General features: G+C 29.8%; 1 protein-coding gene and 1 pseudogene across 2 annotated transcripts; both read left to right on the top strand.

Moving 5' to 3' along the window:
- The first annotated feature begins 1,559 nt into the window (after positions 1–1,559).
- On the top strand, positions 1,560–6,963 carry LOC143905488 (cytochrome P450 4C1-like; annotated as a pseudogene). Its single transcript, XR_013259215.1, has 3 exons — positions 1,560–4,516; positions 4,946–5,125; positions 5,186–6,963. The product of XR_013259215.1 is annotated as a cytochrome P450 4C1-like (transcript).
- A 2,444-nt stretch (positions 6,964–9,407) lies between these two features.
- Positions 9,408–14,588, top strand: LOC143905493 (cytochrome P450 4C1-like). Its single transcript, XM_077420935.1, has 10 exons — positions 9,408–9,683; positions 10,495–10,732; positions 11,260–11,369; positions 11,653–11,746; positions 12,237–12,422; positions 13,273–13,366; positions 13,574–13,676; positions 13,911–14,010; positions 14,081–14,187; positions 14,475–14,588. The coding sequence occupies exons 2-10, from the start codon at positions 10,579–10,581 to the stop codon at positions 14,586–14,588; spliced, it is 1,062 nt and encodes a 353-aa protein (XP_077277061.1). The 5' UTR covers positions 9,408–9,683; positions 10,495–10,578.
- The last annotated feature ends 63 nt before the right edge of the window (positions 14,589–14,651 follow it).

The raw sequence follows: 14,651 nt of genomic DNA, 5'->3' as shown, positions 1-14,651 counted from the left end.
TCTCTCTCTCTCTCTCTCTCTCTCTCTCTCTCTCTCTCTCTCTCTCTCTCTCAACTGTTGTGCAAAATATTATTCAAAGCAACGGTGAAAGGACGACGGAGCGTGCAAGAGGTAACAACGAATCGGGCGAAAGGAATAGGGGTGAGACGTAGGTAGCGAGAATATATCCGCGCGGCTACCGTTTCCACCCGTTACGTCCCTCGCCACGCTAGGCAAGCGGGAGTTGTCTATCCCGCCGCTAACTTCATTTAAGTTTTGATCCTTTTACAGGGTACTCCATGCTAACTTTCCATATCGAGCATTGAAGGAGACACTTTGAAATCTCCAACGGAAAGGACTATTGAACCCGAGGCAAGGCGTGGTCGCCACATCGCCGATTTCGGTGTTTTCTGGACAGAGATTGTGTTAGAGGAGGGGTGGAAAAAAAAGAAGAAATAAAAAGTACAAGAAACAAGAGAAAGAGAGAGATGTATCACGCTCGGATGAAAAGGAGCAAAAGATTATGCGACGAAGGGGCCGAAGAAGTGGATGGTAGCGCTCTGTTCGCGACCTATACAAGCAGGGGAGAGAAACACGACTTTTATTACATTGAGTCACTGGGAAACGAGGCGCAGTTCACCAGATTATACATCGCGCTAAAATGCAGATACAAAATCCCCACCGAGGAACTATGACCTCATTCTTCTTTTTCATTCTTCTGCATCCGTCCGTCGCGTTTACTTCTTCCTCCCCTCGCCAGCAGTTATTCTTTTGCTTGCCGCTCTTCTCTTTTTCTTTCTCTTTCTTCGTCATTTGACCTCCTCTCCTTCCGTTCTCTTTGTTATCCGCTAGTCCAATGCTTATTTGTACTTTGCCATTAACCTCGTCGTAAGTCGCGTGCTCTGCCCATTCCCCATCGTTAAATCCCTTGCAAAACAGTAACTTTCAGCCCTTTTATCTTGCCCGACAGCCGCGTATTTCTTCCTCGTCATTGTTACGCATCATCCAGGATACTGAACATCACTACCTTTTATCCGTGGCAAGACTACGCGCCGAAGTATGACTAACTGCGTTAAAACGCTCTCTCACCAGCACTCGCATCTGACCGGGCAAGCTTTTTGTTATTAAGTTTTAAAAACCTAAAGGCATTGCATTGTATCCGTAAAGATAATAATTCCGTAAATTCCGCATTTATTCTAGCGCGTCGTTGATCGTTGAATTTTAGATTTAATCGCGCGTCATAATTATATGCGTTTATGCAATAATATGTAAACACGGAACTTAATAATAGAATAGAAGTTGATTTCCTTGAAACACTCTATCATTTTATCTGTGAAAAGTAAGTAAGGATTGACTTTTTGACAAAGAATAAGCTTAATATAGCTTTTCTTATAATTTTTAATATTAATATTAACGCTACTTATGTATATCACTGAGTATTTTTACATTATTACATTATAAATATTTATCTTGTGCTTATAGCAACATGTGATTATGCAGTAGAATATTTTCGAGATGTATCAATCTTGCTTTACGACAGTTGATTACAATACCTAACACTTGCAGTGATCTTTGAGAATACCGCTATAGAATGGCGGAAACCTGAGATGGGACAGTGTATCTTTTACGATACGTCGAACAGGCTTTAGAACTTCGCTGCAGTTCGCGCGGAGTTGTGAGGTGCGTGTTATCGGATATATCACATATCGAAGGCTCCGACGTTACTGATATCGATTAAGCCATTGTTCTAAAGATCCTGGGAAGCTTCTAGGACGTGCTCAAGGCGTTGGAAGTGGAGAATTGAAAAGAAAGAGAGAAAAAAAAGAGAGAAACGAGACGAATTTTCGTCCATAAAAGTAGAAAATCTCTTATCGTTTTTCGTGTACACACAATCCACAGAGATGTGCTTGTACATACACGCCTTCGGGGAATCCTTTTGTACCCGCGCCACATTATAGGAACTGGTGCATTAGACAGAGTAATACGGCTGGAGGAATTCCAATTGCCGCACGGCCACGTCGTTCGGTTTAACGATTTCGTCGGACTTCAGAGAATACGACGGAGTGCCGTACAGAGAAGAGGAGTGGGCCTGTGTATAGACTGCCCCGTTGACATGTTTAAAGACCGTCATACATCTCACGACTAGAGAGAATTGCACGTTGCCTTGGGCCACGTGAAAATGTATCAATATTCATCCCGTCGATTTGACTGCCGTAAAATACTACGGTGATACTATAATACGGAGAAATGTAATATGGTGCAGAAGTATATTATCGTTATCATCGTATGAGTATAATATACTGCCCGTATTGTATGTATTCTCACCTTGTTATTTCTATTTATGGATCCGAATTTAAACACGAGTTAGAAAATATATCATATATTATATTAAAAGAGAACTATTTAAAAAAAGGAAAGTTTATAATATTAATATTTAATATCAATATTTAATATCAATATTTCTGTGAAAATGTTTGGCGATTGACTTATTAAAAAAATAGTAAGACATGTTCTTAAACAATCAATAATTGTATGATGTGTATATAATAAGAAGTTTATGTAAAATTTATGTGAACAAGAAAAGAAGAAAGTGATAGAATAATTATAATTTCAAACAAATGTTCACCTTTTTGCTTGTATCACCAATTTTAATTATTTTCGCAAAATGATACATGGATACTGTCGGCGCCGACTATAATCGTTCATGGCATAACATTCGAATAATATACGTATATATAATGCAGTAATGTATTTATCGATTTTTAACTACGATTCAAATAAAATAAATGATAAATAAATATCTATACATATATGATAATACGATAAGAACATGTCACAGCGAGTGCATGATATTGGCAGCCCGTATTGTTGCTTTTTGTTTGGACTTGCGCAGCGAAAATAATTTATAAAAATTTTACAATTAAGAGATTATATGTAATAATTAATTATTATCAAAAATGGTGTTGTAAAAATATCTTCAACATCAAGCTGACCACGTAATATTAGAAAGTAATTATTATTATTTATAATAAAAATATTTATGAATTTACTGAATAAACTTTTTACCATCAAAACATTGAAATATCTTAACATAAAACACATAAAAAATTTTAATCCATTCATGTAATTCCATCTCACACTGACATTACTGAAGTATAAGTTTTTATTTTTCACGAAATAGTTTAAAGGTTTATTTTATTTATAGTATTTTCCCCTAGTCTAAAAACTCGTATTTATAATCATTGTTTGAATCTTATCAAGAGACACGGTAGAATCTCGCGCCAAGTATACGCGAAGCGAGACCGCATCGTGACGCTTTTACGCGACGCGACGAGTTGCGAGTACTCGAGATGTTGAGATCTCAATAACGAGTGAATAGATCAAGTTCTAAGTAGGCTTGATCGATAGCTAGGGTCGATTTATAAAGAATAGTATATTACACTACAAGGGCCGAAAGTTGAATTTTCGGCCCTGCGCGTCATGATGCCCCGAGGCGAAGCCGAGGGCATCATGACGAGCAGGACCGAGATTTTAACTTTTGGCCCGCGTAGTGTATACGATTTTTCTTCATAGCCGGTCGAAAGTACGTTATTAATTTTACTTTTTTTAACTTTAAATGTTAATAAGCATGTTTTTGATGCCTGCCCCCGACATTTGCGGCACGAGCGAAGCGAGTGCTGCTGGTCGGGGGGGGGGGGGCAGGCATCAAATACATTCCAAGAGTCAAGTCTTGTCATATTTTGTAAAAATAAATTAATTCTATTAGCTTTCAAGTTAAGAAAATTACCTATGTTAACATTGTCTCTTGAATTTAATGTGCTTTTCAAAATTGACCAAACACTCCATAAAGTTGACGGCTTTAATTTTTTAGATAGGTCCTTAAAATACACAACCAAATTATTTTCTTCACAGTTTGACAGTGAAGTTTTGTGTTCTATCTGCCACTTTTTATACGTGTCGTAAACAAGATTGTATCGATCAACAGACTTCTTTGGCAACGTATCTGTATTTATTATCAATCGCGCTTCTGCATCGAAATTTCGTATAACTTCTTCCTCGTCTACGGATTCATCAGATGACATATTGACAGAACAATATTGATGACTATTTTTAAGGTTAAAGAGCGTTAAGGTTTAAAGTTATAGAGAGCGCGCGTGTACTTTTTACAGGGAGTAAATGTTAAACTTTCGTCCCTGCTATTAGGGACGAAAGTACGTACTTTCGACCGAGGTATGAAGAAAAAATGTTTTTATCTGAAGAACGTCTCCAGTGAGACGCAGATGTTTCCATCCAATCAAAATAGTTATATTTTAATTAAAGATTAATTGAAATTGTTGTTTGAAAAGCAAGCCGATTACTCAAGTGAAACCTAGTTTAAAATACAAGATATTAATTAAAGCAGCGTCATTTATTTGTTTGAAATTGACGTTTATGAAATCGCTGCAAAATTTACAATATTTAGAGAAACATTTTAAAGAAGCTTTACATCCCAGTGTCTTTTTCATTTCACGAGTTACCTTGGAAGATGTACAATTAAGTATGTAACTGATTAGTCTTTTCTTGTTGATGTGCATATTATTAAATAAGTACCTATTAGTGTGAAACGTTTCTCATCAAACATTATACATATCTACATTTATAAGATAAAATATTATATTTTTCAAATTTTAAAGTAGGTAAACTTATTTTTTTATTTTAATAAATAAGACAAGATTTTGTGAAACAACATTCCTGAAATTAATTGTTTAAGTTAATTAAATTCTATTATAATACAAAAATTAAAAAAAAAAACATTAATATTTTCTTTCATGATCTGAATGAATTGAGATTATTGCATTAACTTTTCTGTTATGCTAATTATACGTATTTGTTCTATGTTGCATCAAAAATAGATATTTATTTTTCAAATTTTAATAAATCTTTTGATTATTATTTGTACATTGTGTTTTTATAAAATATTTTTCAGAATCATATTTAATACCTGCTAGAACAGAAGTGTATCTGAATATCTATGGAGCTCACAGAGATCCCAATTTTTGGCCAAATCCAGAGGTATTTGATCCAGATAGATTTTTGCCTAAAAAGATTCGAAATCGTCATCCTTACTCGTACATACCATTTAGTGCTGGACCACGTAATTGCATCGGTAAGCTATTTCTCGATGTTATTTTATATGATTAGTTTGCGATATCCAATCAAATTGTAGGCCAACGATTTGCTTTGCTGGAGATGAAGGCGATGATATCCTATCTAATACACAATTTCTATTTAAAACCTGTTGATTACTTTTAAAGGATCTTTACGATAAAAAGTGATTTGGTGATGCAACCTGCTCATCCACATCGGGTAAGATTTATCCCAATCGTCACAAAATGCATTTAAAGATAATTCAAATTTCAAGAACCTAATAAATATGTTGCAAAAACAAAAAAAAAATTATTATGCATACTATACGTTCGTAAACATACATAAACAGTAAAAATACAAAATATCTGTAAATATTACAAATGGTTGAGAATACATTTTAGGCTATAAGTCTGATTTGTCTTCATTAAAAGATATTTTGTTTGCCATTGCTTGATCTGTCGTAATTTTTTGTAAGGACAAAACTAATCGATATACATTTGATTTTTCTGATTAATTCTCCATGTAATTAAAATTTAACGATTTTTATTTTGCACGAGAAATTGAGAATCGGTGAATCCTCTACGCCCTCACACGTTAATAATAAGATAATTTGTTAAGTAAATATGAAATATTTGTATGCTGACTATGTTGTTACATCACGACAATTTTGACTTTTGTACTACTTATTATAAGAAAGTTTGATATATTTCATAGAGATAATTGTGGTTCATGGTCAGTTCTTGTACAAATATTTTAATATTTATCTTATCTATTTGATAATAGTAATAGTTGATAACATGAAAATTTGTAGTACTGTGCCAAAAGAACAACTTGAGTTTAGACACAAATATCTTAACATTATATCTTATATGTATCAAATGAAAAAAAGTATTTAAAGAAAGAAAATTCATATCAGTATTTTAGAAATACCTTTTAAACAACAATTAATTTTTGCTCTTTATACTAAAATACAATAATAAGCTGCGCATAGTATGACTCTCTTCAGATTTATGGTAAACTTCTCCAATATTAGAATTTATATTATTAATACAAATATAATTACAGTATATATTTTTTATGGAATTTTGGTACTACTTGCTGTTGAATTATATAAGATCTAAATTTTAAGTTTTAATTGTCCTGCGTCTTACAATTAGTCTAGACAATTAATTATTAATCAACTAATAAACTGTCAACATCTTAAAATATGCACATTCTCGCATGTAACGTCATATATTTTTGAAAAATACGATACAGTTATATATAATTACAAAACTCAAAAATATATTGTTAGTTTGTTTCTACTGACATATACATATATGTACTTATTTCCATGAGATTTGCGACTCTATTCTAATATTTAAATTGCAATTATATATTATCATGTAACAAAAAAATAAATTATTATTATTTATATAAAATATAAGATAAAATTGTTGCAACTTTGTATTGACATTTTTCGTTTATACATATATTACTGCATGCCATGCATGCGTTATTACACAGTCATGATACTACAGCGATGAATACATGCTTTTTCTTATCACTATTGGCTGAGCAGAGACAATCAGGTACTATTTGTTAAATAACCGTTGATTAGGAGAAAGAAATAACTTTAATTAATTCCATTAATTTAACAAGTTATTTATTAAAATAATTATTTATTTTATTGTTGCTTACGTTTGTATGCATGTATGCATGTGTTCCTACATAATGCATTTTTTAATTTAGTATATAGAAAATGCATACATATTTTTAAGTGTATGCTCAAGAAAATTAGCGTAGCTTTTTTTTAGCTTTTAGCTTTTAAACGAAAATTTCATTTAATACAAAAATGTATTTTTTAATCGTTTTTTCTTCACTTTAAATCTTGTTCAATGATCTTGTGTCATGAGTTCTGAACTTGTTTTCAGCTTCTCTATCATATTATGGAAAAAAAATGTACCGAATCAATTAAAAAAAATGAAGATGACCTTGATATCTCCGAAGCGCCTCCACCTAGACAAAAATTATTATCGCTATATGATAGCCCCCTTCGTACCGTACAATTTTGGTTATACTAATTTTTCTCTGGGCCTTATAGATTCGAATATATTTAAGGTGGTATTGCCTCACCCTGTATAAATTAAACTTGTATTTTAAATGTATTATTTACATACCTGTATTTGGAACAAGTTCATCGAATTGTTCTTAAGATAAATATAGAACTCATAAGAACCTGTTTTTTTGTGAATGTAAAGCAAAGTAATAATATATGCCTTCTTTTGGCAATACATTTACTTTTGGCAAATATCATAATATGTATCTCTGCTCCTGTACAGTAAAAATGAATGAAATTTTTATGGTACACTTCTATGACATCGAGAATTGCAATTAAGATTTTTTAAGTTTTTCTGTTAATATATTTTTTCAATTTTTTAATGATTTATTTAAACAATATCAAGTACAAAAATGGGACAAAATTGCGATTTTTACGCTTTTTCTGTCCCAATAATAACATGTTGTTTATGAATAATTTCTGAAACTATCTTTACACTGTTTAATCAAGAAAACAAAATTATACTACATATAGCTATACGTAAAACATCCTTAATTCTATAAATTATACTTATCTTGTTTCAATAAATAAGATAAATTTTTTAAGTAATATTTCCAAAATTAACTGTTTAAGTTTATAATTGTACATTAGTATAATGCAATTTTATTTAAATATATAACACTTCCAATAAACTACAATTGTTCTATCAACTTTTCTTTTATGCAAATTATACATATTCCGTGTTGAATCAAATAAATATTTATTTTTCAAATTTTAATAAAGCTTTCAAATATTATTTGTAAATTGCATTTCGTTTTTTAATGTATTTTTGAGAATCATATTTAAAACCTACTGAAATAATTCTACACCCTAATATTTACGGAGTCTATAGACATCTCGATTTTTTGGCCAAATCTTGAGATATTTGATCTAGATAGATTTTTGCTTATGAGAAAATCCGAAATCGTTATCTTTACTTGTATTTTATACCATTCAGTGCTGGACCACATAACTGCAACGGTATGCTGTACCTCTTTTTACATTTTTTACAAGCAGATAGTGATATATATCAAATTGTAGATTAACGATTTGCTTTACTAGATATGAATGCTATAATAGTCCATTTGGTATACACAATTTCTATTTTGAGCCTGTCGTTTATTTAACAGAGCTGCCGATACAAGTGATTTAATGATTCGTCCTATTCATTCGTTTCGTGTAAGATTTGTTCCCGCATGGCTGATATATAAATACATCATTTAAAGCAAATATAGATTTAATGGATGCTATATAAGACAAACAAAAAATTTACGAAAAAAAATCATTATGCATATGAGTACTGAATCAGTCACCAAAACGCATTCTACCATTTAAAGTGAATATGAACTTGTAGAGTGTAAAAGGCATTAATAATATAGAAAAATTGTTATGCGTATTATAATTGTGTATTAAATATACACATTATAAAATATACATATATTGCGTACGTGAATATTGTATTCAAATGGGAATATACAAGGTATCTACAGATAATTTTTTAACTAACGTGGAAATATTTTATTTCTGAGTAAAAACTTGCATAAATAAAAATTTGCGTGAGGAAAAACTTGCTTGAGCAAAAACTGATAATTAAGTAGTTAATTGAATTGATTAAAACCTTAGATATTTATTAAACTTTAGTACTGGTTTATCTTCATGAATTCATTAAATGCTGAACATTGTACCCTTGAGATATTTCTTACTAATACTATTACATTGTATAGTAAGATTACTTAATAGTATGATAAGCGTATCACAGCGTATGATGTAAGAAAGACACCTATATAGTGTCCGATAATTTTTTACAAAGCTGAAGTGTGAAGGTAAATTGGATCAAACTGAATAGGAAAATTCTGCATTTTGTGACTATAGCAATAAATAATAAGAAATTAATCAATAAAAATCTACGAATCAGCATGCGTTCGCGCAATTCGCCGAGACCAGTCCAGCATTTCTTACAATCGCTACGCACGCTACGACGCATTGAGCGCTCTATAAATAACGGCTATGCGTGACGCAATGCGTGACGCTGAGCCTCCGCATGGACACCCTGTATACGAAAGGCAAATGCATATATAGGATTTGTGCTACATTTTTATTCCTCTCCCACCTCGACGAAGATCTCCGTGACGTGGAGATATCTCATTCGTGAGCGAGAATCTACTCAGACATTACGTCATAATCACTCCAGTCGCGTTGAATTTATAAGACGTTACCTTGAATGTTTAAGTCAAACATGTAATAGCATGCAGCGATACTGATGTTATTATTGCTGGTAGAAGTTGTGTTATAAAATTTCCTCAGTTATAATCTTACCAATTATATAATTTTACAAATTTTACAAATTTTAGTACGAGTTTAGTTATAGTACGAGTATAGTTAATTAAAATTATCTATAAAATTGGCTTTTAAAAGTTGATGTGTGATATAAGTGTTTATAAATACAAAAGTGTTAAAATAAAATTACCCATAATACTAACTTGGAAATATTTTGTGTAAGGTAAGTTCTTATACTTTATTGTATTAGAGTATGAGCATGTCGTTAAAGAAAAAAAATATATAGTATAAACTTTTTTAAATTATGATTTAATTTAATAAGCGTAGACCAAGTTTCGCAAATTACATTTTATAGATATAAGTGTTTCTTGCAGAAAACATAAATTTTAGAAACTGTACGATGCTTATTTATTTTAATAAAATTTTTTAAACACAATTTTTTTGGAGTATAAATATATGGTATGTAACATTATAAATATAATACACACACACACACACACACACACACACACACACACACACACACACACACACACACACACACACACACACACACACACACACACACACACACACACACACACACACACACACACACACACACACACACATACATACACACACACATACACACACACACACACACACACACACACACACACACACACACACACACACACTGAGAAAAAAAAATTTGTTGAAAAACGCAAAAGATGTTTCATCCAACTAAAATATTTAGTCCGATACGTTCAACTAAACATTCAACTAAACGTTGAATTAACTAATTTTTTATTTAAAAATGTTGATGGTTAATATTAATAAACTATACCTTTTTTAGTGCAACTTAATAATTGTTGAATCAACCATTAGATCAACACATACAAATTTTAGTTCCTACAACCAATTAAATATAAATATAAATATAAATATAAGTTATAAATAAGCAGTTTAAAAAAATAATATATAATTTTATCTCACTCTTTATGTAACTCATTTTTATTGTTGTTGATACTGATAAAATAATCTTATTTCAGCATATTACGCAACGATTATACATAGTGTTGATAAAAACTGAAAGAGGAGACAAAACAAAGTTAAAGACCTTTAAATTGTCAACAATGATTATCACTTTACTCCTCTTATGTGCTTTTACTCTATTACTATATTACTTTCTTCGTTATAAAAAATTCGTGCGTTTAATTAATAAAATACCAAGTATGCCGGCACTTCCAGTGCTCGGCCATACTAGAGATTTATGGCTATGTTCACAAGGCAAGTAAAACTTTTTGAAGTTCTTTATTTTAATAATTAGCATTTGCTTTATTTATAAAAAATATTTATTAACAAGTTTATTAATAAATAAATGTTGCAATTGGATAGTATCGCATGTTTGGCTGAAAACATGATACGAAGAATATATGTTAGGAGCATTTATGATTATTAATTAAATCGATTTTTTATTTTCATGTAACAGTATTTATTAATTTCAATTTTGAATTAATATTCTCTATTCAATATATTTAAATACCAAATAGTTAACTTTAGATTAAAGCGCAGAGATTGATGAGATTTTACTATGTCTTTCACTCGAAGTAATCTAAGATGCATTTAAATAGCTCAATCTTCTTAAAAATATATATATGTAACAAAATATATACAATATATAAAATGAAATTATTTAGTTTTAATTAACAACGCACGCAAAAATAATTATACGAAAATAATATCATTAAATATACATTGAATTTATTTCACATTTAATATATATATTTTTAATTTTTATATTTCCTACATTTTAGAGGATCTTTGGAAGCTTCAGCGTGCACTTTGTAAAAGTTATTATCCAATTTATAAACTTTGGTGCGGTCCGATTGCTTTTGTCAGCGTTCATCATCCAGATGATTTAGAGGTAAAAAAAATATTAAAAGATAAGTTAATCTTTGATTTTGTCAATTTATCATATAACATTTCAAAGATAAGTTTCACGGATATTCATAGCACAATGCAGATTATTGTCAGATCTATGAACGAGAGATTGTTTTACGTTTGAACAATAACAATTTCATAGTTGCTCAAACATAATTTTGTGATATTTTTACCGCAAGTTCATACAAGTACTATATTCAAAATTTTCCATTTTACTATAAGTAAAAAAATATCATTATTTAATTTAATCTCGGTGCTGATTTTAGAAAATACTAAGCAGTCCAAAGGAACATCTTTCAAAAGGCTATATATATACTACTTTATATCCTTGGTTAGGAACTGGATTACTTACTAGCGAAGGTATTGCAAAGAATTTAACAAAGTTCTTAATTCTAGAATTCTATAGATATAGTTAAAAATAAAGTTTATATAAAAGACTATGTACAGCTTTAAATGCTTTGTGTGTTAAAATGTTATTATTAATAAATAATATAACAAAAATATAAACTATGTATTTAATATTATTAATATTTATATAAATAAATACAAAATATCAAAATTATTACTATATAGTAATGTGAAATATAAAACTTGATCTTAAATAAAATAAGAATTTAAAAGAACGGACGAATTAAATAACATTATTTCTAAATAAAGAAGCAAATATATGTAAATATTAAGTTTTTAAAAATACGTGATTCAAATAAGGTGTAATTTTTAATCACAGTTAATTGATACGTTATCTCGGTTGTATCAAGTTAAGTAAACAATACAGAACTGGACAAAGTTTTTGAAGTAAATTTTGATATTACAAATTTATAGTAATTCAATTATTTTATTTTTGTTACAGGGAGCAAATGGCACAGAAGACGAAAGATACTAACATCTACGTTTCATTTTAATATATTAAAACAATTTGTTGAGACTCTGATTGAAGAAGGAAACCGTATGACGAAATCTTTGAAAGATAGAAAAGAATCGACTATTGATGACTTAATGCTTTTTGTCAGTCATCATACATTGAATGCAATATGTGGTAAATTGATATAATACATGTATAATTTATGAAACAGGCTTTGTCTTAGCACAGATTTTCTATCAAGTAAATATCGGTTTATATTTGTACATTATTTAACAATTGCTTCCTCATAGAAGAAGCTTTGTGATGGTGGAAAAATTTTTTTTCGAAATTTTGATGGAAATAGGTTTAGAATGTTCCGAAATGTCGAGAAATCACATCCATTAGGATTTTTAAAACTAATGAATTTCATGAAAAATACAGCATTTTTTATAAAAAAAAGTAATTTCAGCCAAATTTTTGGTCTTTTGTTTTGTTTTACAAAATTTTTTTACTGTTTTTTTTTACTACCAGAAACTGATGATACTCTCATCTTCTCTATTAAAGAGCAAATAAAATTATCTATTACAAAGTTCTTTAACAACAAATAGAAACATTATACACGCGGTATAAGTTTGGGGTAATTTATTACCCCGCTTGGGCTTTCATGTATGAGAAAATTCATATGTGTTCTCTAGGGTTAAGCAACGTGTAAATTTATAATTTGCATACTTGAAAATTGTGAGGAAATAATGTTCAAATTTATAATTTGCACAGTTAAAAACTATGAGGAAGCAATGTGCAAGTTTCTACTTGCCCACTTAAAAACTATGAAGAAGCAATGTGCAAGTTTCTATTTGCACACTTAATTTTTATTCATTATAAACTATATATATATATATCTAATCTTAAACTTATACAAGTTCTACAATATTAGAAAAAAAAGGTATAGTTTTTTCAATCAATAAATTTTTATTTAAATTATTAAGATCTGTTAAAATAGCAGAATTAACCAAGTAGCTACTTACGTTAGTAAATGTATTTGCAGAAACCGCTATGGGCACTTCTTTGCAAGATATGGGCGAATTCCAACAGCAGTATCGCGAGGCAGTCCACGAAATGGGAAAGATCATAATTTACAGGTAAATTACATAGGTAGCAAATCGGATCGGATATATTATATAATTATAGCTATTTTTAATATTAATTCAGAGAAGTAAATCTGTTGTAATTGATGTATACACCAAAAATTATATAACTTATAAAGCTAAAAATTATATAACATCTAAATTCACATTTCTTATAAAAGACAATTATATTAAAATATAATGTGGTATAATAACACACAGAACAATGAGACCGTGGTTAAATCCCGATATGATATTTGCATTAACGTCAATGGGTAGAAAGCAAGCCAAAAATCTAAAAATATTGCATGGTTTCACCGAAAAAGTGAGTAAAAATTGTGTTACATAAATTTGTGAGAACTTTTTCTAAAAAAAAAAAAAAAAAAAAAAAAAGGAAAAAAAAAGTTACTCTACTAATCTGATCATATTTAGAGAGTAAGTACGTTAAATTTAAATAAAATCTTTCTGTGTAATTTAATATATTAGCAATGAGTTTTAGCAACACATGATAATATAAATATTAAAGATATATGTACCTATAAGTATGCTGTTTTTATAGATTATTGCGGAAAGAAAACAATATCATGAAAGCACTGATGGACGATACTTGACAAAACTTTTTAAAGACGAAGTAGAAGATGATAAGGAAGTGATAGGAAGTATGTATGTACAGTACACCTAAAATCCATTTATATCGAATTAATGTTTAAACCATTTTATTTACTTTAGTTAAGAAAAAGCGGCTCGCTATGTTGGATCTTATGCTGTTGGAAGCTCTTAATAATGAAATGAATGATTTAGACATCAGAGAAGAAGTCGATACTTTCATGTTCGCGGTAAGCGTTGGTATTTCATTGATATGCTATAGAAATTAATACACTGCAAATCTAAGGGTCGGTTGTCCCAACTTGTTGGCAAACTAACTAATAGTTAAATCATACATATTAAATCATAACTTAAATATTATATTTTTGTGATCAAAAATAATATTAAAGCATATATAAAATAAGCGCAAAGGGAAAAACCGATCAAACATAAAAATATTTTTAATTTTTTTCTTATTGAATTATACGTAGTTCGCATATAACGCAGAAAAACATTTTTAAAAGTTTTCCTATTGCAGGGGCACGATACTACAGCAATGGGTTTGACTTTTGCAATATTATTGCTAGCTGAACACAAAGATGTCCAGGTATTTTTAATAATAATTTATTCAACCAGTAACACAATCGATTAATTCTGTTAATTTTTTATTTATAAGAAATAGTTTTGAAACAAACGTTAGAAATATTGATTTACA

Source organism: Temnothorax americanus, unplaced genomic scaffold (genome assembly GCF_048541705.1).
Source record: "Temnothorax americanus isolate GAGA-0224 unplaced genomic scaffold, ASM4854170v1 Scaffold62, whole genome shotgun sequence".
Lineage (NCBI taxonomy): Eukaryota > Metazoa > Arthropoda > Insecta > Hymenoptera > Formicidae > Temnothorax > Temnothorax americanus.
This window is presented reverse-complemented; position numbering and strand designations above follow the sequence as displayed.